The sequence below is a fragment of the Giraffa tippelskirchi genome, chromosome 9 (genome assembly GCF_054371585.1).
Source record: "Giraffa tippelskirchi isolate mGirTip1 chromosome 9, T2T-mGirTip1v1.2.pri, whole genome shotgun sequence".
In the NCBI taxonomy this organism is placed as follows: Eukaryota; Metazoa; Chordata; class Mammalia; order Artiodactyla; family Giraffidae; genus Giraffa; species Giraffa tippelskirchi.
In genome coordinates this window covers 48922295-48947666 of record NC_137283.1, presented here as the reverse complement: position 1 = coordinate 48947666, position 25372 = coordinate 48922295, and the positions used below count along the sequence as shown (strand labels likewise).

The 25372-nt window shown below is 44.0% G+C and overlaps 2 protein-coding genes and 1 non-coding gene across 6 annotated transcripts in view; 1 reads left to right on the top strand and 2 right to left on the bottom strand.

The window, feature by feature from the left end:
• Nucleotides 1–232: 232 nt before the first annotated feature.
• Nucleotides 233–335, top strand: LOC145522088 (U6 spliceosomal RNA). The gene has a single exon (XR_014065904.1). It is a non-coding gene; the product is annotated as a U6 spliceosomal RNA (small nuclear RNA).
• Nucleotides 336–2406: 2071 nt separating this feature from the next.
• Nucleotides 2407–3535, bottom strand: GPX1 (glutathione peroxidase 1). 2 transcript variants are annotated; one of them, XM_081525649.1, is made up of 2 exons: nucleotides 3228–3535; nucleotides 2407–2963 (listed from the first exon to the last, which is right to left on the bottom strand). In XM_081525649.1, exons 1-2 carry the CDS (start codon nucleotides 3486–3488, stop codon nucleotides 2607–2609), a joined length of 618 nt encoding a protein of 205 aa, XP_081381775.1. In that variant the 5' UTR covers nucleotides 3489–3535; the 3' UTR covers nucleotides 2407–2606. The 2 variants fall into 2 exon arrangements, with proteins under 2 accessions (XP_081381775.1, XP_081381776.1); XM_081525650.1 differs by having other exon boundaries at nucleotides 3366–3535.
• A 1062-nt stretch (nucleotides 3536–4597) lies between these two features.
• Nucleotides 4598–25372, bottom strand: part of RHOA (ras homolog family member A) — a 47319-nt gene continuing 26544 nt past the window's right edge. For all 3 annotated transcript variants that reach the window (XM_081525652.1, XM_081525653.1, XM_081525651.1), the window contains 4 exons: nucleotides 14551–14708; nucleotides 10257–10377; nucleotides 6356–6486; nucleotides 4598–5841 (listed from right to left, as the gene is read on the bottom strand). In XM_081525652.1, coding sequence (XP_081381778.1) covers nucleotides 5668–5841; nucleotides 6356–6486; nucleotides 10257–10377; nucleotides 14551–14706 — 582 coding nt within the window. In that variant the 5' untranslated portion in view covers nucleotides 14707–14708 and the 3' untranslated portion in view covers nucleotides 4598–5667. The remainder of the gene's footprint in view (nucleotides 5842–6355; nucleotides 6487–10256; nucleotides 10378–14550; nucleotides 14709–25372) is intronic.

Below are 25372 nucleotides of genomic sequence, written 5' to 3'. Positions count from 1 at the left end.
GAGAGGGAGCCAGAACAGATACTGCCCTTAATGACCTAAGGGCAGACAGGGAGAACAGCAGCAAAGATTTCTGCTTAGGGTTGGAAGAGAAGTTCTTCAGAGTTGATTCCAACACAGCACGGACTTGAGTCACCAATGTGACCATGAACACTGGGACCCCAGAATCTCTGGACCACATTCTGGACTGACAGCGAAATATCTGGGTGTTTGTCCAAACAGAAGCTGCATAACAGTGCTCACTTTGGGACCACATATACTCCAATTGCAATGATAAGAGATTAGCATGACCTCTGCACAAGGATGACATACAAATTCGAGAAGCAGTCCGTATTTAAAAAAAAAATTTGAAAAAATATAGAAGCAGCTTCACTGCGTACCGCCCTGCAGAGTCCCTTGTACGGTGATAGGAAGTGGCTCCAGATCTGTCTGTCTCAAGAGATTACTGACAGCAGGGACCACAGATGGAGGGACTGGAACTGAGCCACACCTGGGAAGTGGCAGCTGGCCTCTAAGATACGCCCCACCCTGAGCCTTGCCCTGAAATTGCAACTGCTGGGCAGGGTCAGAGCAACCAACTGTGTACTCTGCTGACTACCTGAGCAGCAGCAACCAGTGAGCACAGCTTCAGAGCAGACAGAGGTGCTGGGTAGACCTATGCAAAGATCTAGCAGTGTCCTGGGGAAAGAAAGTTATGTCGCATGAGCTGCCAACTGTGTAAAGTAGACTTATATGGTCCTAACACCTGGAGAAGCTGTTACCAAAAATAGGATTCGCTGCCTGATGGGCATAGAAGCCAATACTACGGCACCTACTTTTTTTATTTGTCTGTACTGGATCTTAGTTCTGGCACATGGGATCCTTAGTTGCAGCACATGGGTTCTAGTTCCCTGACCAGAGATCAAACACCGGCCCCCAAGTTGGGAGCTTGGAGTCTTAGCCACTAAAACACTAGGGAAGTCCCTGGCACCCACTTTTGAGAAGAGTTTTACTGGGAGGTGACCTTAACTAGGAGGTTGATGGGCAAGGACTCAGGAGGCAAGACTGTCAAACCTGTGTCCCTAATCCAAAATCACTGCAGATGGTGACTGCAGCCATGAAATTAAAAGACACTTACTCCTTGGAATAAAAGTTATGACCAACCTAGACAACATATTAAAAAGCAAAGACATTACTTTGCCAACAAAGGTCCATCTAGTCAAGGCTATGGTTTTTCCAGTAGTCATGTATAGATGTGAGAGTTGAAGTATAAAGAAAGCTGAGCACTGAAGAATTGATGCTTTTGAACTGTGGTGTTGGAGAAGACTCTTGAGAGTCCCTTGGACTGCAAGGAGATCCAACCAGTCCATCCTGAAGGAAATCAGTCATGAATATTAATTGGAAGGACTGATGCTGAAGCTGAAGCTCCAAAACTTTGGCCACCTGATGCGAAGAACTGACTCGTTTGAAAAGACCCTGATGCTGGGAAAGATTGAAGGCGGGAGGAGAAGGGGACGACAGGGGATGAGCTGGTTGGATGGCATCACTGACTAGATGGACATGAGTTTGATTAAAGTCCAGGAGTTGGTGATGGACAGGGAGGCCTGGCGTGCTGCAGTCCATGGGGTCGCAAAGAGTTGGACACGACTGAACTGAATTGAATCTGGAGTTTGATCAACCTTTATTTAGGGGACGATGGGTTAGTATGTGGAAGCACTAGTGTGGCAGGTTTTGATTGCAGGGCATTAGAACTTGGCCATTTACGGTATGGTCTTCCTGGACAATGGACTTTTCACTTTTCAAAGTGTTCCAGCGTGCACCTTATGGTTATATCCAGGTTATTTTGATTCTATGTCAGGGAGGTGGGGTGGAGGTGGAAAAACTTGATTCCAGGCATTATTAGAGGTCAAAATTTTTCTCCTGTGCACATGCTCTGGGTGCATTTGTGGTTTTGTTCTGCTGTCTCTGAAGAACAACTCACTATCTTGGTATTAACAGAAGAGGGCCAGTCTGGGCTGGCTCTGCAGTTACAAGGCCACAAACTAAACAAATGTGAATGGGAGCCCAGGGTGTTATTTGTGAAGGTCATTTTGAGCGGAACAGACACTCAGAAAGGAGAGGCATAACTACAGAGGGAGTTAGGCAGTTTCAGCCCTTGACTCGTCTTCCTCTTTTTTAAATAAAGACTTTCTTTCGTAACAGGGCCTCAGGATGGCCCTGCTGCATGTCCTGGCAGAGGGAGAAACGCTGGGAGAGGAGCCTGGATTCCCACAAAGGAAGGAGTGGATTCCACTGCAGACAAAGTGTTGGAATATTCATGCTTGGCGTCGTAAGGCCAGCCAAGAAATGGGGGCTTAAGCTCCCAGCCCTACGACAATGAGGTTAGTAGGAAAGGTGTCCCCCGCTGTCAATGACACAGGACACACACAGTTGTGCTCACATTTGGCATTTTATTCATGAGGAGCTGTGGTCTGGGAAAGGGGAGGCTGGGATGGACAGGACAAGCGCCCACCTCGGGATTTTCCTGGACATCAGGCATTCCTCCACGTAGGTTTAGAGGAAACACCTTCATGGGTAAAATCCCCGGAGAGCAGCGCTGACCGCCAGGCAGCAGGGGTCGGAGGGGCACCCTAGGCAGAGGCCCCCTGGGACAGCAGGGTTTCTATGTCAGACTCGATGTCGATGGTCAGAAAGCGGCGGCTGTACCTGCGCACGGGCACACCGTCTGGGCCCACCAGGAACTTCTCGAAGTTCCAGGAGACGTCGTTGCGGCACACCGGGGACCAGATGATGGACTTAGGGTCGGTCATGAGAGCAGTGGCGTCGTCACTAGGCGTGGGCAGAGCCTCCCGAAGGAAGGCGAAGAGCGGATGCGCGTTCTCGCCATTCACTTCGCACTTTTCAAAGAGCATGAAGTTGGGCTCAAACCCGCCGCCTGGTCGGACGTACTTCAGGCAATTCAGGATCTCCTCGTTCTTGGCGTTTTCCTGCGAGAGGGGAGAGCAGCTGGGAACCAGGGCTGCGAGAGGGAAGGGGAGCCTTCTAACCGCAAACCTGGAGTTTTCCATGAGTCACTCGACTATGACCCTTCTTGCGTAACTCCAGGGTGGACTTGAAACTCAGCCGGGAAAAGCGTCGGAGGGCTGCGAGCCGAAGCCCCGCCTCTCTGGGCCCTGGAGCCCGGCGGAGCACTAGCGGGCGCTCCTAACCCGGGTCGCATGCCCACCCCCGTTCCGCCCGGTTAGGCTCACCTGATGCCCAAACTGGTTGCAAGGGAAGCCGAGCACGACCAAGCCCCGGGGTCCGAGGCGCCGCTGCAGGTCATTCATCTGGGTGTAGTCCCGCACCGTTGTGCCTCAGAGCGATGCTACGTTCTCAATGAGCAGCACCTTGCCCCGCAGGGAGGCCAGGTGGAAGGGCTCCCCGCCGGCCAGAAGGCGCGCGGAGAAAGCGTACACCGTGCGCGGGGCCGCTGCCGCCAGGGCGGCCGCCGAGCGCTGAGCGGCGCACATGGCGTGGGTATCAGAATGGAGAGTAGGGAGCCGCGGACTTGAAGAACAAGGGGGTTGGAAAGCGCCTGCTTTTAAAAGGCGGGCAACCGGGGGTCACGTGGTGCAGGCACTGTTCCGGCCTCCGGCCTCCAGCTGCGGGCCCGCGGGGCGGAAGGGTGCGGCCGGGCCGGATGCGGACACCGCCCAGACCGTGAGGAGGCGCGGGCACGTTTGGTCCGGCCCAGGGAGTGCAGCGCCGGCAGTGCGGTAGTTGCCCGAATGATTCCTGCCCAGGGCCCAGACAGGCTCCGGATTCTTTCTCAATGGTTCTTCAGGGATTGGACCTGGCTCCGGAAGGGTGACCAGCAACAGGAGCGTGCGCTGTCTGTGGCCGCACAGCCCTCCCCGCCTGTGCCGTTATCACTACTCCTGGAGAACGAACCCTGTTGGCAGGCGCGGGGTGATGCAGTTGGCGGCAGCTGCCAACGCAGTTTGGGAGCTTTGAAGGTTAAACTGGAAGAGGGTGGGCAGTGCTGCGGGGAAGGGGGCAGGCAGTCAGGGATGGACTGCAAAAGCCAGCTTTCTCGTATCCTTGCATTCTGGCGCTGCCCTAGCCTGTGCTCTCATCCTAGCCTCCGGTCTCCCACCTACTTTGACACCCCCAGCGCAGCACTGCCTTTACACAGGGTTTCTGGGGTCACTGTTCAGGCCCTGCTCCATACTCCTGGAGCGGAACCCAAAAGCATGCAGGGCCAAGGGGACTCAAGTGGATTTCAGACTATCCTCATACCTAGTCAACTTCATCTGGAGCTCAGGCTTGCCAGAAAAAGACACCGAGAATGGACAGGTAGTAAGAGGAAAAGATCACACTCCTGAGATTTGTCTGGAAGAATGACTGCTTGGAATACCTACTCCTCAGTAGGCTGTATTCCCTACTCCACCCCACTGTGAACTTGAATGTGACAAAATACTCATTTCCACCTCCTCGGCAGAAGTCAGGTTAGTGCTGGTTTGGGGGGGGGGGTGGGCAAGCTGGTACTTTGCCCCCTGAAGGAAAGGTGAGCTAGGCAGAATTCATCCTCCCATTCCCAGCCTTGGAGAGAGCAACACAAACACCAGGATACAGGAAGTTTAGAAAACTGCCTTTATTCTATTAGTAGTTGGAAAAATTAACTGGTACAGAAAAAAAGTTGTCAGCTGGAGAGGAGAAAGAAACCGAGGGCTGCCCAAGAGAACTGGTGGCTCCTCTGGGAGGGAACTTGGATACAGTGAGAAGAAAGAGCCAGACCTGCAGTCCAGGTGAGACAGGTTATGCCACCTTCTGAGTGTCTAAGTGCCTCAGGCAGAAGGCTGAATTCCTACTTACTTAGCCCAGCTCTGGGGAAGGGGGTACTGGAATATGTGGGGCCGAAATGGGGGGACATGGCCATCTTTTATCCGAGAAACTGACAAAACGGGAATTTTATAAATGAATTTTCCATCTGACTTTATTTTCAAATACACTTTCTTTAAAAAAAAAAAAAACCAATACACTTTCTGTGAAGATGACAAATATCAGTATTAGGAAATCCAATTATACAAAAAATACTACATCTAGTCTGGGGTAGATATATTTATTTTTGGTAACATACATTAAGCGGCACTAATTACACAGTAACTATAAGGTAACTAACATGAAACCACAGAACTGTAACTTTACCACAGCTGCGTGGACTTGGGCCTTTCTGGCTGAGCACATTTTCAAAAAACTGGATAGCCACCCAGAGCTATGCCAATGAAATCTGTTAAAAGGAGTAAAGCTCTGAAGTGGTGACTCACCAGAGTACCTTGCAGCTGATAGATGACAGACAGGACATGTTAGTTATAAAGTAGTTACAGCCTAATTCACAAAAGTTACCAACGGTTTCTCTTTCTAGAAAGAAGCAAGAAGTTAAGAAATTCCTTGAATTAGCGCCTGGTGTGTCAGGTGGGAGTGCAGAGGAGGGCTGTTAGAGCAGTGTCAGAAGGACCCTGGTGGGTCAGGTGGGTTGGACATCATTAATAATCATGGTTGGCTTCTAAATACTGGTAGCAAGATGACTTCTGATTTGTAATCTTAGGTAAATTATAGATAAATGAAAAAGGCCAGTAATCATACACTAAGATTAATAAACAGCACTTCAAAATTAACCGCATGAGGGCTGTGCTTGCAGCAGGGGTTTCACAAGACAAGGCACCCAGATTTTTTCTTCCCACGCCTGGCTTGCAGAGCAGCTCTCGTGGCCATTTCAAAAACCTCCCTCACTCCATCTTTGGTCTTTGCTGAACACTCCATGTACCCGAAAGCACCAATCCTGTTTGCCATATCTCTGCCTTCTTCGGGTTTTACTGGCTCCTAGCAAAGAGAAGAGAGCACGTTTAGTTAACAGTGTTACATACATATAGTAAGTAGGTGTAGAGTATTTAAACTCTGCTAAAAGACTTCAGAAGCCAAGGTGTCACCCCCATCACTTTTAAAAGGCATTAGGGCTGTCTGGACTCCCAGGTTGCCTGATCCTTCAGTTGCCACCAATTTATCTCTAGGCTCACGTATACGAAGGTAATAACCGGACAGGGAGACTGAAAGCCTGATAAAGCTCCTGCATCTGACACACTGACTCCTGCTGTGATGGTCCCTTCTCAGGGAGGCAGTCTCCGCAAGAGAGGTCCCATCTTACAGGACTAGGGAGCCTTAGGGGCCCTCGGTGCAGGCCCCAGTCAGTGAGGGCCAGAGGGACAGAGAGAGGCTCCTGGGACTCTCTCTCAAACAGCCTGGCCTATGAGGGTTTCTGCCTCGCTCCCTGAATCTCCAATCGTGGGTCCTGGGTTCTCAAATGCTACAGAAGACAGAGCCCTGCCCCAGACCATACCTGCTTCATCTTGGCTAGCTCCCGCCTTGTGTGCTCATCGTTTCGAAGATCCTTCTTGTTCCCAACCAGGATGATGGGCACGTTGGGACAGAAATGCTTGACTTCCGGAGTCCATTTTTCTGGGATGTTTTCTGAAAGAAGCAAAATACACATAATTTGGGGATACATATAATTCTATCTTGAAGAATCTCCAGAAGCCCTAGTTAAATTGCGAAGAAACTTCAGAATCATGCTGGACATATAATGGAATTTCACTAGTTTCAAAACCATGAAAAAGGCAAAATCTAACCCCCCTTCTCTTAAGTACAGAATCACCAGCTTTTCTCAGTCATACCAAGGAGCTCATCTCCTCTGGAGGTGGCACCAGGTGAAGGCTACAGAGGAGCAAAGGGTTCAGTTCAGAACACAGGGTGGCTCCACAACGGTGCCCCCTGCCCCACTGGCCGGCCATCCACATCACTGTTGGGTGATTCTGACCACAGCTTACAGAAGGAGTCCCCATTCTGCAGCTACAGCTAGCCCAGGGTTCACACACTTTCTGTACACCTTACTCATGGGCCCTCAGGATGACTTACCCTTGGGTTACTGGAATTTCAAAGGGCTTCAGTGGCTTCTGAAAATGAATCATAACCAGTTGCAGCTTCTTGCCAATACTATAGTAATTTAGATAAGGTGGCCTGGGTTCAAGCTCCCACACCCACCACCTTGAGCATCTCAGAGTCACGGATGATGTTATAAATTGGATATAACTGTAAGACCTCACATGAGGTTATTCTGACTCAATGCGTACAGCATACTTACTATGATGATCATTTAAATGGTACTGATCATAATTTGAGACTACGTTTTAGGCATAAACTGTTCCCTCTCTGACTTCAAGACCAAAAGGCAGGAGTTACAATATGGAAAGATGCCCTGCCTGCTGGCTAGAAGGTAGAGAAATTACATGAGTAAGGTCAGGAAACTCAATTCAACACTCCACTCCTCAGCCCACAAGACAGATACTTTTCTCCTTTGCTATAGCAGCTACAGTCAATCACTAATGTGACTCAAAGCCTTATTCTAGAACAAAGGGGATCCTTAAGAACTGCAGAGCAATAAAGACACAAGGGCCAGCATATCTGCCACGGAAGCCCAACAGCCTCAGCACTCAATCTTGCTCTTGGCTCTGCACCCTGTGGTCAGTTTTCAGTGAGGCTACAACAGTGATCACTTTAAAGAGTAGGTGAGATCACACACATCTCTCCTGTGTTCAAACCATCCGAGAGTTCCCATCTCTCTCATGATCAAAGGAGAGGTCCACACCATTACCCACATGGCTCTGGCAACCCTTGCTCTCTGTACAGCACACTGGACTCCTTCCTTCTGCCTGGGAAGTCTTTTGTTGGCCTCCCTCACCTCTGCTCAGAGGTCTCCTTTTCAGTGAGGCTCCTGACCAGCAGCATGTGGTCATCTTCTAACACTCCATACTACCACAGCCTATTCCATATCCACCACCATGAATGTTATTTGTAACCTTTCCTGCTATCAGATTTAGGTTTTTGCTCTTCTGTCTCCATTTAGAATATAGGTTCTATAAGTAGGTGCTCAATAATTATTTGCTAAACATACAAAATTATTACTCTAATAGTCTCTCCACCTCCAGAATCCAGGACATGTGAAATAAAATGCCTCTCTTATGTTCACTTTTCATGAATAATTTTAAAATTTAATTTTTTTACCTTCTAATTCAGTGAAGGCAATCGCCTATAATTGCTCCTACCCTCAAAGTAATCTGATCATATCAGGACACATCACTTTACATAGATTTACAGTGGAGTGCTTTGGATGTCTTTGTGAATTCCATTAAGCTAGAGAAAAGGAATTCTTATCTAGATCCAGAGTCTACTTTTATAAGTCAAGTTTTACTGGAACGGAGCCAAGCTCATTCATGGATATATTTTTTATGACTGCTTTTGTGCTACAACAGTATAGCTGAGTAGTTACGGCAAGTTCAGGAAATGCAACAGAGAACACATGGCTAACAAGCCTAAACTATTTACTATTTGGCCTTTTACACAGGATCAGCCAGCAACAGGGCTGAAACCTGCACACCAACATTCTGATTGCTGATCAAACTTGTTATTCTACACCCAGACTCTGGGCCATGGTCTAACATCCAACCATACATAAAAAACAAATTCCAACATTTGGTTGACATTAGCTTTTCATTTTCTTGATAAGAACTTTTGAGTTCCCAAGACACATTTTACTGGGACAAACTACCAGTGGAATTCTCTGCTACTCCCTAGCCAAAATAAGAGAACGTTTAAAAGGCCCTTGGAAAAACTAAGGTAACTCAGGTCAGCAAAGGGGCCCTACCTACCTGTGATACTCCTGCCAAGACCAACAGTGAAGGCACAGCATCAGCCCAGCCCACCCCACCCCCAGGTGTATCTGTACTCCACAGAGGGAGCTCAATCTCTCTTTGCTTTCTACCTCTGCGTTCCTCCCTAGAACCTGCCCTCTGGGTGAGGGGATAGCAAAAAACAAGTCATAGTAGACAGACAGAGGTCAAAAGCTGAAGATTTCCTTCGAGACCAGGAGATACAGTGTTCAAAGAAAAAAGTGAGACAGAATAAGAGTAATTTTTTGCTCTGAAGGTATTCTTATCCCTAAAAGATTATACCCTGGATGAGGTGGCAAAGGGTGCACAGTCCTCATTCCTACAGGATTTAGGCAAAGTTCATCATATGTGTGTTTGAAGGGAAGGTGTCCATTTTCTCTCTAAAGCTCAGCTTCAAGGGCCTTCCGAGAGTCCCACCAAAGGAAGTCAGATTAATTTGAAAACTGAAACTAAAACACAACTGTTGAACCAAAGTGAGACAATGGCAGGCAGCACCCCCAGTCTCGGTCCCGGGAAGTATCACACAGGGGGCTCCATCTCAACTTGGTTCCTTGGGCTGCATGACGCTGAGCAATCGGTTCTAAGTCTCAGAGCACCCCTCAGTATTGTCATTTACGTGACTACAAGCAGAACACACAAAGGGTCACTCCAACCCTAACTCCCCAGCAACAGCCCAGGCCACCAGCCAGCCCTCAACTGTCATTTGTGTAAATAATGACAGTATCTTTGCACCATCCACTGCCCTGTTAAAACAGAGCACCACGGCACCAAGCAAGATGTTTTATCATCTTTAGTACAAACCAAAAGCAAGTTCTGTTTCAGACCCTGGTGCTCTGTTTTGCAGAATAAGAGATCAGCATCATTCACACATTTTTTTTTTCCCTTGAAGGAAAGCAGCTTCTGTAACATGTGACCAACTGAGCTAGTGTAATGGTCAGGTTCAAGTCTCTCTCCATTAGCTAAGGGGCTTTATAAGAGGGCTAAAACAGGGCTTTAAAAACACCACTAGGAATCAGCAAATCATCAGTCTAGATGTTGGGAGGCAGCAGGCTCAATATTAAGTACTGAAAAAAGATGTGGACTCCCAAAAAAAAGCCTTCCCCAAATCTCAGTCCAGAAAATAGCTTTGGGGAATGCCCTGGAGATCCAGTGGTTAGGACTCCGTGCTTTCACTGCTGAGGGCACAGGTTCAGTGCCCTGGTCAGAGCATGCTGCATGCCCACCCCCGACCCTTGCCCCCCTTTACAAAAGGGAGGGGGGCAAAAAATAGCTTTCTATTTGGAACCCACCTACTTTACAAGGTGAACATGGCAGTCCAGGGAGACCTAAGCTGAAAAGGGATTCAGGGCTCAAGGTCTACAGTCCCGAGACTCGAGGACTCTCTAGCCACTGATGATCTCCTTCTCTGAAACTCATGTCTGCTTTTCAGCCACCTGATGTCCAGAAAGGGCCTGAGAAACCAACAACTGACCACCACACAGGCAGTGACAAACGTCAGGTTGCAGGGCTACTCACCTAAACTATCAGGGCTGTCAATGGAGAAACACATCAGTATAACATCGGTATCTGGGTAGGAGAGAGGCCTCAAGCGATCATAATCTTCCTGCCCAGCTGTGTCCCACAAAGCCAACTCTACCTATGACAGGAAAAATAAACATGAGAGTGCAGGTTAATCCCACTACTTACTTTCAGAAGAAGTGAAACAACTGTACCTTCAAATGACAGACTGTCCACATAGTAAAATACAAAAATGGTCAGTTTTATTAGTGTCAAGTCAAAAGTAATTTTGTAGCTTATAAGCATTTAATTACAAATAACATTCTACAGAGGAAAGAAAGTGAATGAACCATAGACAACATCCCACCAGGTATACAAGGCAAAACAGGGAAAAACCAGAACAAGTAATTTTTCTTAATACAGTCTCACTCAACCATTTCCTTACCTTGTCTCATCACTCTGCTCCAGTGAGGAAATAAGACTGTACTTGAATTGACGGGTAAGAAAAGACACCATCCTGGGTGTTGGGCAAGGTCTGAGCTGACAGGAAAGGCCTATGGCTCTGCTTTTACTGCTCAAAAAAATGTCTGAATGGCTGAATGAAAGCATCATATAGGTAAGAGGGTACTCCTTTCACCTTGGGAACCTGTTCACTTTCCAGTGGGAGGAGGGCAAACAGACACCTGGACTTAGATAGGACTCCACCACCCCCATGCCTGTAAGGCACTGTAGTCAGCCCACTCACTTCTTACAATCACAGTGGTTTTTAGCCCTTGGGGCCCAAGGAGTTCTCCCTCCAATGCCTTGAGTAGCCTTCTCCTCCTAACACCTTCAGAGCCCATATTTCAGTATCTAAATATTATTCCTACCTTAAAGATGATGGCTAATTATTTCTTCCACCTTCAACCTCTGCCCCAGGATGTGTCACTCACAACTTCCACAAGTCCCACTGTACCTCTGTCACGCACATTACCATCAGCTTGGTACAGGAATCCATAACATATTGATCCCCAACCCTCACAACTGGTCTGACCTCAGGATGCTACAGCTCATTCTCTCACAAATCCCACTCCCCTGACACCTCCACACCTCATGAGCATTCCGTCAGACAGAAGAGCCAACTCTGTCTCCTGATAAATGATTCCAGGGTGCCAGGCCTGTCTCACGACAGAATGGGCCTTTCCATTTTGGGCAGACCTATTCCCTGGCCCATAACCATCTATAATCCTGGATGGTTCCCTGGGCTCTGTGGGTGCTTACTCTTATGAGAACATTTGCAGGAGGCGCCCTCTCTCACCCTGGGGTACCGATTTGCTCTGAGGTAGGTAGCTAGGATGTGATATCCTCAAGTACCCCCTTTTCAGGGTTTCTCTCCCTGGTTGAAGGGCTTTCATTTTGCCAGGGTCGGGCAGAGGAAGAAAGATACCCACTGATCATTCCTCCAGGTTTATACGTCAAAATCCCTATATTTCTTAAAGGTAAGAAGATCCTAGTCATTCCAAAGACCCCAAGGCAAAAATGATGCTTCCAAGAGGACAGAAGAGCCAACAGTACCCCCCAGACATATACTGCCACAGATGGAAAAGACTTTCCCAACTGATGATTGGAGACACATGGCAACCAACAGCTGTCATTCTCAAAATGACAAGATAAACCCAGCAATATACATTCAGTACGCCTTTGAGAAATGTGCTATGAAAACACCAACCTAAACCTGTTTCCTTCAAGCCACTGGGTCTTTCTGTGTGTGTGTGTGTGGCTATCTAAATTGGGTACGAGGTCTGGTATGTGACAGCAGGCCCAAATTTTCACCAGCTTGTCAGAACTGGGCCCTGTCTCTACGCAAAACCCATCTTCCTATGAAGCCCACAGAAACTTGTACCCAAGCATCCACTCAGAGAACTGATTGAAAGTTGAATTGGCAACACTATACTGATTGGCTACCAGCAGGGTACAGGACCCAGACAAAGTTCTCTCAGGCACGAATTCATTGTGGTTTTTTCATCCATTCGTGACCAGAAGGGTCCCATGGGGTTCCTGATGGCCTGAGAGCATCAACTGTGGCCCACATGGCTACTGGATAAACTATAATAGGGGGTGTTGAGTATGGTCTTGTTCAGTCCAATTTGTCAAGTGCTATGGTGCTTCCAAATGCCTTCAGTCACTTCATAGACCCTTGCTGTCAACCATAAAATGGCTTAAACCACTTTACAAATCAAAGTGGCTCAAAGATTAGACAGCTTACTCATGGTCATAGAAGTATCAAGCACGTATCAAGTAATGATGAACCCTAGAATTCGAAGCAGCTGGCCTAATGTGCTTTCCACACACAGTCCCACAAAATGAGGTTAGGTAGTACTGGGACAGAAAGGGACAGCAGGAAAGCAAGAAGAGGAGAAGGAAGCAAGACAGAATTGTGGAAGCCAATAAATTAGGTGCTAGCAGCATGAGATATGTGACTGAATGCCTAAGAGGACTGAGTGTGTTGGAAAACAGCCCATTGTTCTACTTTTCCTTTCAGCTAACCCATTTGCAATGAGAATTTCATTTCTCTTCAAAAGATGGACAGGAATCTGGATATTATTTTGATAACAAAAGGGAGCAGAAAAGGGAGAAACTATTCTAATTTCAGCAGTTTTGCTCCAGTCTTGCTGGCGGGCTTTCAGGGCAGAAAGGAAGAAACACTGTCCTCACCGCCAGTGACAAGTTAACTGAAGCAAATGCAGCAGCCTGTTTATGTTGAAGTCAAAAGACATTAAAAAAAAAACCTCAAACCTAAATGTGAGCATGTTGTTTAAATGTCACACTGTTGGTGGTACAGAGCTGTACAACCCTTTGAGAAGCATAATCAATAAGAACACACTGACCTAGTAATCTCAAACTTCAGCACTTAATGAAATACTACAACAGAAAAAAAAAAAAGCCCATCCATACAAAGGTTCATTTTAGTATTAACCATTTGGCAACAAACTAAATTTGAAATATAAATAAAGCTGGAAAGAACACATTCTAAGGCTTCCTCATGTGAAATATGCACGAATGTGGACATAATCTAGATGATAATAGTTTAAAATGAATAAAATTGAACTAAGCAAGAGAGTTCCAGGAAAACACCTACTTCTGCTTTATTGACTATGCCAAAGCCTTTGACTGTGTGGATCACAACAAACAGGAAAATTCTTAAAGAGATGGGACTACCAGACCACCCAAACTGCCTCTTGAGAAATCTATACGCAAGTCAGGAAGCAACAGTTAGACCTGGACATGGAACAACAGACTGGTTCCAAATCAGGAAAGGAGTATGTCAAGGCTGTATATTGTCACCCTGCTAATTTAACGTACATCATGAGAAACGCTGGGCTGGATGAAGCACAAACTGGAATCAAGATTGCCGGGAGAAATATCAATAAGCTCAGATATGTAGATGACACCACCTTATGGTAGAAAGTGAAGAACTAAAGAGCCTCTTCATGAAAGTGAAAGAGGAGAGTGAAAAAGTTGCCTTAAAGCTCAGCATTCAGAAAGCTAAGATCATGGCATCTGGTCCCATCACTTCACGGCAAATAGATGGGGAAGCAATGGAAACAGCAGAGACTTTCCCTTTGGAGGCTCCAAAATCACTGCAGATGGTGACTGCAGCCATGAAATTAAAAGACACTTACTCCTTGGAAGAAAAGCTATGACCAACCTAGACAGCATATTAAAAACTAACAAAGGTCTGTCTAGTCAAAGCTATGGTTTTTCCAATAGTCATGTACAATGTGAGAGTTGGACTATAAAGAAAGCTGAGTGCCGAAGAATTGATGCTTTTGAACTGTGGTGTTGGAGAAGACTCTTCAGAGTCCCTTGGACTGCAAGGGGATCCAACCTGTCCATCCTAAAGGAAATCAGTCCTGAATATTCATTGGAAGGACTGATGCTGAAGCTGAAACTCCAATACTTTGGCCACCTCATGTGAAGAACTGACTCATTGAAAAAGACCCTGATGCTGGGAAAGATTGAAGGCAGGAGAAGGGGACGACAGAGGATGAGATGGTTGAATGGCACGACCGACTTAAAGGAAATGAGTTTGATTAAACTCCGGGAGTTGGTGATGGACAGGGAAGCCTGGCGTGCTGCAGTCCACAGGGTCGCAAATAGTCGGACACGACTGAGCAACTGAACTGAATTGAAAAGGCGAAAAGAGAACAGATTTCTCATTTTAACTTTTTGTTATTGTTATATTATGTACTGAAGAGGCCTAATTCTCTCAAGGCTCTATGAATAGCCTAACATAAAAAACAGTAGCAGTTGTTCTGAATAGTATACTCACCTGCTTTCCATCCACTTCAATATCTGCCACATAGTTCTCAAACACCGTAGGGACATACACCTCTGGGAACTGGTCCTTGCTAAAGACAATGAGCAAGCAAGTCTTGCCACAGGCTCCATCTCCAACAATCACCAGTTTCTTCCGGATAGCAGCCATTGCTGAAACAAGACAAAAGTGTTGTCTAAATGTACAAGAATCCACAACAGCTTTAATTTATAGCACATACTTTCTGCCCCTGGGGCACAAGCCTGTATTAACACACTAAAAATATAAGATATAAAATGCTAGTAACACCTTTCCACGTGGCATCAAAAAGTCATACCAAAACCCCATAACTAACATTATACTTGATGGTGAAAATATTGAAAGTTTTCCCTTAAGAACAGGAACAAAACAAGAAAGTCCACTCTTGCCACTTCTAAGGAGGTTCTGGCAATTAAGCAAAAGACAACCTAAAAGACATCCAGACTGGAAAAGAAGTAAAATTATTTTAATTTGCAGATGACATAACCTTTTATGTGGGAAATTCACTTAAAAACCCAAATGAAATCCAGTATTAGAACTAGTAAATTCAGCAAGGTTACAGGATACAAGATTAACATATAAAATCAATTGTATTTCTATATCCTAGTAATGAACAAACTGAAATTAAGAAAGCAATTTCACTTACAACAGCATCAAAAAGAATAAAACATGAATGAATGTAACAAAAGTTACAGAGTATGCATGCAACATACTCTGAAAACTTTAAAAAAATATACAGAGAAATAAAAGATCTAAATAAATGGGAAGACATTCACGTTTAAGGACTAAAGGCCAATACTGTTAAATGGCAATATCCGCCAAATTAATCTACAGACTCAACTCAACCCCTATCAAAATCTCAGCCAGCTTCTTTGCAGAAATTGACAATTGATCAGAAAATGCACACAGAAATTCAATGGACTCAGAATGGCCAAAGCAATTTTGAAAATGAAGAGCAAAGTTAAAGGACTCACACTTCCTGATGTCAAAACTTACTATAAAGGTACAGTAATCAAGGCAGTGTTGCACTGTTATAAAGATATAAACAATTCCCTGGTGGCTCAGACGGTAAAGAGCACCTGCAATGCAGGAGACTCAGGTTCGATCCCCGGGACAGAAGATCCTCTGGAGGAGGGACTGACTACCCACTCCAGTATTCTTGCCTAGAGAATTCCATGGATGGAGGAGCCCGGCAGGCTAGAGTCCATGGGATCCCAAAGAGACATGACTGAGCGACTAACACTTTCATAGATCAATAGAGTAGATTTGAGAATCCAGAAATAAGCCCTCCCATTTAGGGTCAAGTAAATTTTCAAAGAGGATGCCAAGACAATCCAATGGAGAAAAAACAGCCTTTTCAACAAATGGCGCTGAGACAACTAAACAGATAACATGCAAAAGAAGGAAGTTAGAACGCTACCTCACATCACGTACAAAATGAACTCAAGATGGATTACAGATCCAAATGTAAGAGCTAAAACTGCAAGATATTTTTTAAAATGCAGTAAAACATACAGAAAACTTGCCATTTAAACAATTTGTAAGTAAATACTTTAGTGGCATTACATATATTCAATACTGTTGTACAATTATCACCATCATCCATTTCCAGAACTTTTTTCACCTTCTAAAACTGAAATTCTATATTCATTAAACAATTAACACCCCATCTCCCCTACTTCCACTGTTGGCAACCACCATTCCACTTTTTACCGCCATGAATTTTACTGCTCCAACTACCTCATGTGAGTGGAATCATACAGTATTTTTCGTTTTGTGATTGGTTTATTGCACTCAGCGTGTCTTAGAGGTTTCCTCTCTTTGTAGCATGTATCAGAATTTCCTTTCTTTTTAGATTGAATAATATTCCATTGTATGTACTGATATATACCACATCTTATTTATCCATCTACCTGCAGACAGACACTAGGGTTGCTTCCACCTTTTGGCTAAAAAATACATTTCTCACAATGTATTGTGAACAGTGTATTTACAAATATATATATTACCAAGAACCAAAGAAGAAAGATAAATTGGACTTCATAAAAAATTTTAAAGCTTTTGTGGTTCAAGAGATAGCATCAAGAAAATGAGAAGATAATCCACAGAATAGGAGAAAATGATAAGGGACCTATATCTAGAATATATAAAGAACTCCTACAACTGAACAACAAAAAACCAGCTTAGGTTGGTGGTCTGACTCGGGATCTCTCGTTGCAATCAAGGTTGATGTGGACCCACAATATGTAAAGAACTCCTACAACTCAATAGTAACTAGATAGACAATGCGATTTAAAACTGGGCGAAGGATCTGACTATATCTATGACCCAGCAATTCTACTCAAAACTCCAAGAGAAATAAAAAACATGTTCACACAAAATTTACATGAATGTTCACAGTAGCATTATTCATCACCATCAAAAAGTAGAAACAAACCAAACGTCTAACAACTGATGAATGGACAAAATGTGATTTATCTACACAATGGAATATTATTCAACAATCAAGTGGGGGGATACTACATGCTACACACGGATGAACCCTGAAAACATTACAATTTGTGAAAGAAGCTAGTTACAAAGAAACACGTGTTGTGTCATTCCATTTATATGAAATGTCCAGAACGGGCAAACGCAGAGATAGTAGACTGGTGAGTGCCAGGGGAAGGGAGCTGGAGGAGGGAGGAACAGGGAATGACTACCAAAAGAACAGTGAGGTTTTTTATAGGGTGATGAAATGTTTCCAAAATGATTCTCAGATGGTTGCATAACTCGATGAATATTCTATATACAACTGAATTGTAAACTTTTAATGGGTGAATTGTAATGTGTGGATATTTACGAAAGCTGTTACCAAAAAAAAAACGAAAAGCATGAAGACTCCCTACCTCCACTTGCCACAGCCTAGAGGTCAACCCGAACTCTCACCATTACCTCTTAGAACAGCACTCCAATTTTTAATTGTGCACTTTGCTGCCCAGCTAAAAGACATTTCTTAGTTTCCCTTACACTAGATATAGCCATGTACAAACTTCTAGCCCCTGAGATATAATCAGAAGTATTCTGTGGGACTTCGAGAAAATCTTCCTTAAAGTTGGAAGTCCCTGCCCTTCTTCATCTCCTTCCTCCTTCCTGCTGGTTAAACCTGGAGTCATGGCTACTTTCTGAACAGTCATCCTAGAATATGAGAGCCACACCCTCGAGTTGAAGGAATAAAGGATGGAACGTGCCTAGATCCCACGTATCTTGGGAGCCATCATCTCAGTCCAAGACTGCCTACTTCCATACTTCTTTTATGTGAATGAAAAATAACTGTCTTGTTTAAGGTAGTATTTTTCCGGTCCCCATTATCTATAGTCAAACTAATCCTCAACAATACATTCACTGACAAAATCATACTGTCTCAAGGGAACGTTTCTCAAACTGGAGTGGGTGACAATCCACTGGGGTACATGAAGTAAAACATTAGAAACTATTCTTTTTTAGTCTGGAAAACGTTAAGAAATTTAGCTTTAAAATTTAATACACATAAACTCATAAGGTTCTGTAATGGGAAGGGCTGACGCTGCTGTCACTCATTTGTGAGTTCTGAGAACATGCGTGGTGCAGTGAATATGTGGCTGGCTAAGAATATACATATATATTATGAAGTTTTAACCAACTCACAGTATTATCTAGTAACAGTTAAAGACTTATTTTCTGTGAAAAGCAGAAAGAGGATTAAGGATAATACTTAAAAAAAAAAAAAAAGGATACTACTACTAATGAAAGCACAATAACCAGCATTTACATAAAAGGGAAATGTGCTCAATACAATTCTTTAAAACACAGGACCACACAATGAAAACAGTACTGAATAGAGACTAGCCCTTTAAACTATAGCTCAGCACTTCTGACACCCATTCAGCTCCTATACCCCTCTCTCCATTTTTGTTTTTGATTCCTAATAAATATGGGACCCACTTCAAGGCCCTGTACTTGATTCACTTGTGTTTTGTCTTCCAACCAGACTACAGATCACCTCAGAGCAAAGGAAATATCTTATATTTCTTCACAGCCCTATGTGGCTCCGTACTTTAGTGGACATGTAGTAGAATTTAAGCAAGTGAATGGGTATGAAGCAATTGAAAATTTCTACCTTTTCTTTGAAACAGACCAGAGAGAGGAAGGTTAGTAGAGGAAAGCACGGACGTGGGGAGATTCCTTGTTTTAAAATAGGCACCCTGCCCTTTATGGTAGACTGAAAGAAGGAGCCAGCAGACAGGAGGGATGAAGGGGGTGTGGGATACATATTATTAAGTAAATCCAAAAACAAAACATTTTAATGAAAAAGGAGAGATAGACTACTTCATTTTTAGTCTCCTATTAAATAATCCAGGTCACAGACACTAATTTATCTTTTAAAAGAGTCTTTCCTCTATGTTCAGTCTGGCTGCTAACATCTTGATAGGATTCACAAATCATTTTCTATTTTTTCTTATGCTCTCAAATTCATGTCACGATTTTACTTCCCAGGCCTATCTTGGTATTGGTGTGTGCCCAAAGTCCAGCAATCAAGACCTTTATAGGATGCAAACAAAATGTATCTGTAATTCTCTGAAAGTACTCAATTCTTAAGAAATAATTCCTCTAAATCAAATACAGTTAAGGACACACAAACTGAAAATGCCAGGGAGCAACCAAAAAGGCTCTTGAATATTTCCCTTAGGGAATATTCTGCCCAGGAAAAATATAAAACCATTCAGCTTCTATTGATGATAAAGAAATGAAATCACAAGTGATTATGGGACAAAATGAAAATGAAAGTCTATAATTACAAGGTGACTTCTGGGAGTCTGGCAACACAACCAGAGTTGTTGACAAGATGTGAAAAGTACAAACATCAGAAAATGAAACTCACTACTTTTTTTCCTGAAATGACCCAGGAATTTTTTACTCTAGTATCTTTCCTTTCCATGTTGTTATAATCCAGCATCTTTTCAAGTACATGGCTTGCCAGCTTGAGAAAGAAAATCACACTGGGCTCTCTCCGCAGTCTCTCTGCCAGATGTATTATTTTCTAGACTCTGAATTGTTCCAGATATAATTCTTACAAGTTTTGAGTAGAGGTTTGTTTTTCCAGTAACAGTCAGCTGTAAGATATCTATTTAAGTCACCTGTAACAGCATGCAAGTGAGTGTCTGTTTCTTTAGAGGAGTTACGGGGATCTCTACATCTCTTACATGGTCTGGTGTAAGACAGAGGAACGCAGTGAGCAAGTTACTCCCACTAAGGTCTCTCCTGCCCAGGCCTAACCTTACCGCCTCCAGCACCTTTCAATTTATACAGTATTGCCACCTGGGGTATCTCACACCCCCTTCATCCCTCCTGTCTACTGGCTCCTTCTTTCAGTCTACCATAAGGGGCAGGGTGCCTATTTCAAAACAAGGACTCTCCCCACGTCCGTGCTTTCTTCTACTAACCTTCCTCTCTCTGGTCTGTTTCAAAGAAAAGGTATACATTTTCAATTGCTTCATACCCATTCACTTGCTTAAATTCTACCAATCTGCATTCTGTCCAAACTTCTACTGAAACTTTCTCTAAAGTCACCAGTGACTTACCTTCACAAAATCCAGTCTTCATTCTCCTCGATATTTTTTACCACCTTACCTTCCTATCCTTGAACCTCCCTGACAAAATATGCTAATACGCTCATCTCTTAAGTTTTCCGTTTCCCCAGCTACAGCCTCCATACCTAACGATTCCCTTCAAGATTATTTTACCTTCCTACTACTCTACCTATCTCTGGGGGTTTCAGTTCTTCAGATATTACCTTTATGCACATGATTCTCAAATCTCTATTCCTGATCCAGTCCTTGTTCTCAAACTCCTGACACACCTGACCTCTGTGCTCTAATCCTAACGCCTGGGGCTTTGGACCACTCTTGGTTTTTATACATATCGGTTCAACCACATTTACCAGGCATCCTACTCTATGTGAGAGATGTGGCAGGGTTTTTTTTTTTCCTTCTGGATGACTCATATCCATTCCCCAGAAAAGTTCCTTCAGGACAGGGACTAAGGGTCTGGCTGGCCTATCCCTTGAAGCTGTATTCTCAGCTATGTTAAAGTGGCAAGGACATGCTGAATGGAGTCCATGTACAGAGGAAGAAAAGTCTAAAAAAGGGGTGTGTTTCTCCTAAACACTGATGAAAAACCTGGAAAGGCTCAAAAAACTGAAATTCCAATCCAACTACCACAGGTCAAGTACTAAAATACTGAAAAAGACTTCAGTGTGGAATACTAACTGGACCTGGACATGTGCTATATACTCACAGTATTTCAATGTCATTCCTTTGAAAAACAGACTACACCAAAGTGTGTCACCTGAAGCTATCTCTGCCTGTCTTACTAGGGATGTTTTCAGAGTCTCCACATTCCAGCTTCCCGTCTAGGTCTGATACACCATGTATAATGTTTGCTATCTGCCTTTCAAAAGCCCCCTATTTTACCCTCCTACACTACTGGTGGGAATGTAAATTAGTACAGCCACTATGGAGAACAGTATGGAGGTTTCTTAAAAAACTAAAAACAGAGCTACATATGACCCTGGAATTCCACTCCTGGGCATCTATCTGGGAAAAAATATGATCCGAAAGGATACACGCACCTCAATGTTCACTGCAGCACTGTTTATAACAGCGAAGACATGGAAGCAACTTTAATGTCCATCAAGAGAGGAATGGATAAAGATGTAGTACATATATACAATGGAATATTACTCAGCCATTAAAAAGAATGATGCCATTTGTCACATCATGGATGGACCTAGGGTGTATCAAACTGAGTGAAGTGAGTGAGACAGAGAAGGAGAAATATCATATGGCATCCCTTATATGTGGAATCTAAAAAGAAATGATACAAATGAATTTACTTAAAAAACAGAAAGAGACTCACAGACTTAGAAAAAGAACTTTATGGTTGCTGGGGGGCAGAGAGAAATAGTTAGGGATTTGGGGAAGGTCATGTACACACTGCTATATTTAGAATGGAAAACCAACAGGGACCTATTGCATGGCACATACAACTATGCTCAACGTTGTGTGCCAGCCTGAATGGCAGGGGGCTTGGGGGAGAATGAATACATGTATGTGTATAGCCAAGTCTTACTGTTCACCTGAAAGTACCACAACTTTGTTAATAGGCTACACCCCAAAACAAAATAAAAAGTTTATAAAAGTCTGGAAAAACAAAAGCCCCCAATTTTAACTATATACTTCCTACCACCACTGTATTGCAGTTGGATCCTTCACATCTCAAAACAGCCCTGTAAAATGCCATCAGAAAGGCAAGTAGCATCACAGCAAAGATACCTGCTGTTAGTGATTACTATTCAAAGGGGACAGTGTACCAAATATACTGGGCCCAGCTCTGCCCTGTGATTTTCAAGGGCTCAAAAATTCCCAGGATGGGAACTACAGCAGTATCAGTGGCTGCTGCACCCTCTCAACATCAACCACAACAATGACAAATTAAGGTGACCTTGACTTAGATGAAGATATTAAGGAGAGGTTGCAAGAATACACAGAAGAACTATACAAAAAAGATCTTCATGACCTAGATAACCACGATGGTGTGATCACTCACCTAGAGCCAGACATCCTGGAATGCAAAGTCAAGTGGGCCTTAGGAAGCATCACTATGAACAAAGCTAGTGGAGGTGATGGAATTCCAGCTGAGCTCTTCCAAATTCTGAAAGATGATGCTGTGAAAGTGCTGCACTCAATATGCCAGCAAATCTGGAAAACTCAGCAGTGGCCACAGGACTGGAAAAGGTCAGTTTTCGTTCTAATCCCAAAGAAAGGCAATGCCAAACAATGTTCAAACTACCACACAACTGCACTCATCTCACACGCTATCAAAGTAATGCTCAAAATTCTCGAAGCCAGGCTTCAACAGTACATGAACCATGAACTTCCAGATGTTCAAGTTGGATTCAGAAAAGGAAGAGGAACCAGAGATCAAATTGCCAACATCCATTGGGTCACAGAAAAAGCAAGAGAGTTCCAGAAAAACACACTTCTGCTTTATTGACTATGCCAAAGCCTTTGTGTGGATCACAACAAACTGTGGAAAATTTTTAAAGAGATGGAGTACCAGACCACCCAACCTGCCTCCTAAGAAATCTGGATGCAGGTCAGGACGCAACAGTTAGAACTGGACATGGAACAATAGACTGGTTCCACATCGAGAAAGGAGTATGTCAAGGCTGTATATTGTCACCCTGCTTATTTAACTTATATGCAGAGTATGTCATGAGAAACACTGGGCTGGCTGAAGCACAAGCTGGAATGAAGATTGCCGAGAGAATATCAATAACCTCAGATATGCAGATGACACCACCCTTATGGTAGAAAGTGAAGAACTAAAGAGCCTCTTCATGAAAGTGAAAGAGGAGAGTGAAAAAGTTGCCTTAAAGCTCAACATTCAGAAAACTAAGATCATGGCATCTGGTCCCATCACTTCATGGCAAACAGATAGGGAAGTAATAGAAACAGCAAAGAGACTTTATTTTGTGGGGGCTCCAAAATCACTGCAGATGGTGACTGCAGCCATGAAATTAAAAGACGCTTGCTCCTTGGAAGAAAAGCTATGACCAACCTAGACAGCATTAAAAACCAATAAAGGTCTGTCTAGTCAAAGCTATGGTTTTTCTAGTAGTCATGTATGGATATGAGAGTTGGACTATAAAGAAAGCTGAGCACCGAAGAATTGATGCTTTTGAACTGTGGTGTTGGAGAAGACTCTTCAGAGTCCCTTGGACTGCAAGGAGATCCAACCTGTCCATCCTAAAGGACATCAGTCCTGAACATTCATTGGAAGGACTGATGCTGAAGCTGAAACTCCAATACTTTGGTCACCTCATGGGAAGAACTGACTCATTTCAAAACTGACTTAGATGTGGAGTCTGTCTTGCCTCTGCTGCGTCGCTTTTGTTTGGGGAATTTTGTTTGCTTTTTTGGCCACGCCAGGCGGCTTGTGCGATCTTTGTTCCTTGACCAGGAATCAAACTCAGGGCCCTGGCAGTGAGAGCACCAAGTACTACCCACTGGACCTCCCGGGAATCTCCCTGTTGCTTTGCTGTTTTAACAGTTACTATTCTATAGGCAACAAGAAAGACCCACAGTCTTCCAGGTATAGTCTCATTCACAAAGTTACTGATAACCACATCAAAAAAGCCAACCAGGCCTTCTGACTGTGTTGAGATGGCTTGATACTTTAAGTTATAGCAACAAGGTGAACTCAACAAGGCCACACAGGGGGCTGTCTGGACCTGGCATTCAATGATTTAGTGGTTAAAGCATAAAATACAACTAAAAAAATATTAATTTCTATTGTAAGGTTTCTATTAGGCAACAGAAACTTCTGTTTTATTTGTTCAAAGACTCGAAACTTATCAAAGACTGGAACTCAGCACAGGACTGGCTGTGCTGCTGAGCAGCACTGCTAGGAGTGAATGACAAGAGGTCACCCTTCTGGAAACCACCACCTTCCTTCCACAAGAGGAAATAAGGGCTGTCTGCACATAAACATCCTCCTTGAACAGCACTGAGGACAGAGGGCAAGAACATCTTTTTTGTAATGTGCAAATCCTGGCTGGCACAGTCTTAAGTACTTGGACCAATGCCCCATTCAAGGGTGACTCTTCTGCTGGCACTGATGATGAAACACTTTCCAAGGCACAGACTTCATTGGCCCCATCAGAGGTTTGGGCTTTTAGAGGACAACCACTGAAAAACACTTCACTGCCACATGCGACAGTGATGCCTACTGCTCATCATAAGCTACTTGTGGCTCTCGACTCCATTTCTGCCTCACCCCATTACCTGACACACAACTTCTTCAAAAAACACACTATGCTAATCATTCTTCTGGTTCTCCCTTTAATGATACAGATGGTGTTATAAGTTTCAAAATACACCATACTGCAACAGATCTTACACTGTTTGATCAGCCACCATGACACTTTTCAATGGTGTATCACAAGTCACTTGCTACACATTTGATAGGAACTGATTTGATTCTGAATTTCTCCAGAGGCAGATGTAATTATCATTCATTTTACTAAGGAGACAAGAAGCTTAGAGTTACTATATTTTACTGAGTATAAGGCCACTGTGTTATTAAAATACATTTTCAAACTGGAACACTGTTCTAGCACAAGGTACCCAGTTTTTGGAGAGGTTACTGAAATGTAACTTGTGCTACTGAGATCGACAACAAAGGACTGATGTTGAAGCTGAAACTCCAATACTCTGGCCACCTGATTCGAACAGCTGACTCAGTGGAAAAGACCCTGATGCTGGGAAAGATTGAGGGAAGAAGGGGACGACAAAGGATGAGATGGCTGGATGGCATCACTGACTCCATGGACATGGGTTTGGGTGGACTCTGGGAGCTGGTGATGGACAGGGAGGCCTGGCGTGTTGCGGTTCATGGGGTCGCAAAGAGTCGGACACAACTGAGCAACTGAACTGAACTGAAGAGCCCTACAAATCAACCAAACTCCATTAGCCTAAATTTCTGCCAGTAAATATATAAATCAGGCCAGGTCTACTAAGCAAACATGTCACCGAAACCCTGTACTGATACCCAATGAAAGGCATGTGGTGTCCAACTGTCAGGGGACAAGGTGAGAGGAAGAACATGACACTTGTGAAAAGAAGCTATTCTACAGTATGTATTATATATGTGCACTATTATATAGTGGATGTGTGTGTGTGCAACACACATATAAAATCTTTCTTAAAAATATCTC

What these genes read in the sequence shown, in the direction of transcription:
- GPX1 (XM_081525650.1), bottom strand. Translation starts at nt 3,488, where the DNA reads ATGTGCGCCGCTCAGCGCTCGGCGGCCGCCCTGGCGGCAGCGGCCCCG. An exon ending in TGGCCTCCCTGCGGGGCAAG is followed by an intron (nt 2,964 to 3,365) that starts GTGCTGCTCATT and finishes CCCCTCTCGCAG; the next exon opens with GAAAACGCCAAGAACGAGGA.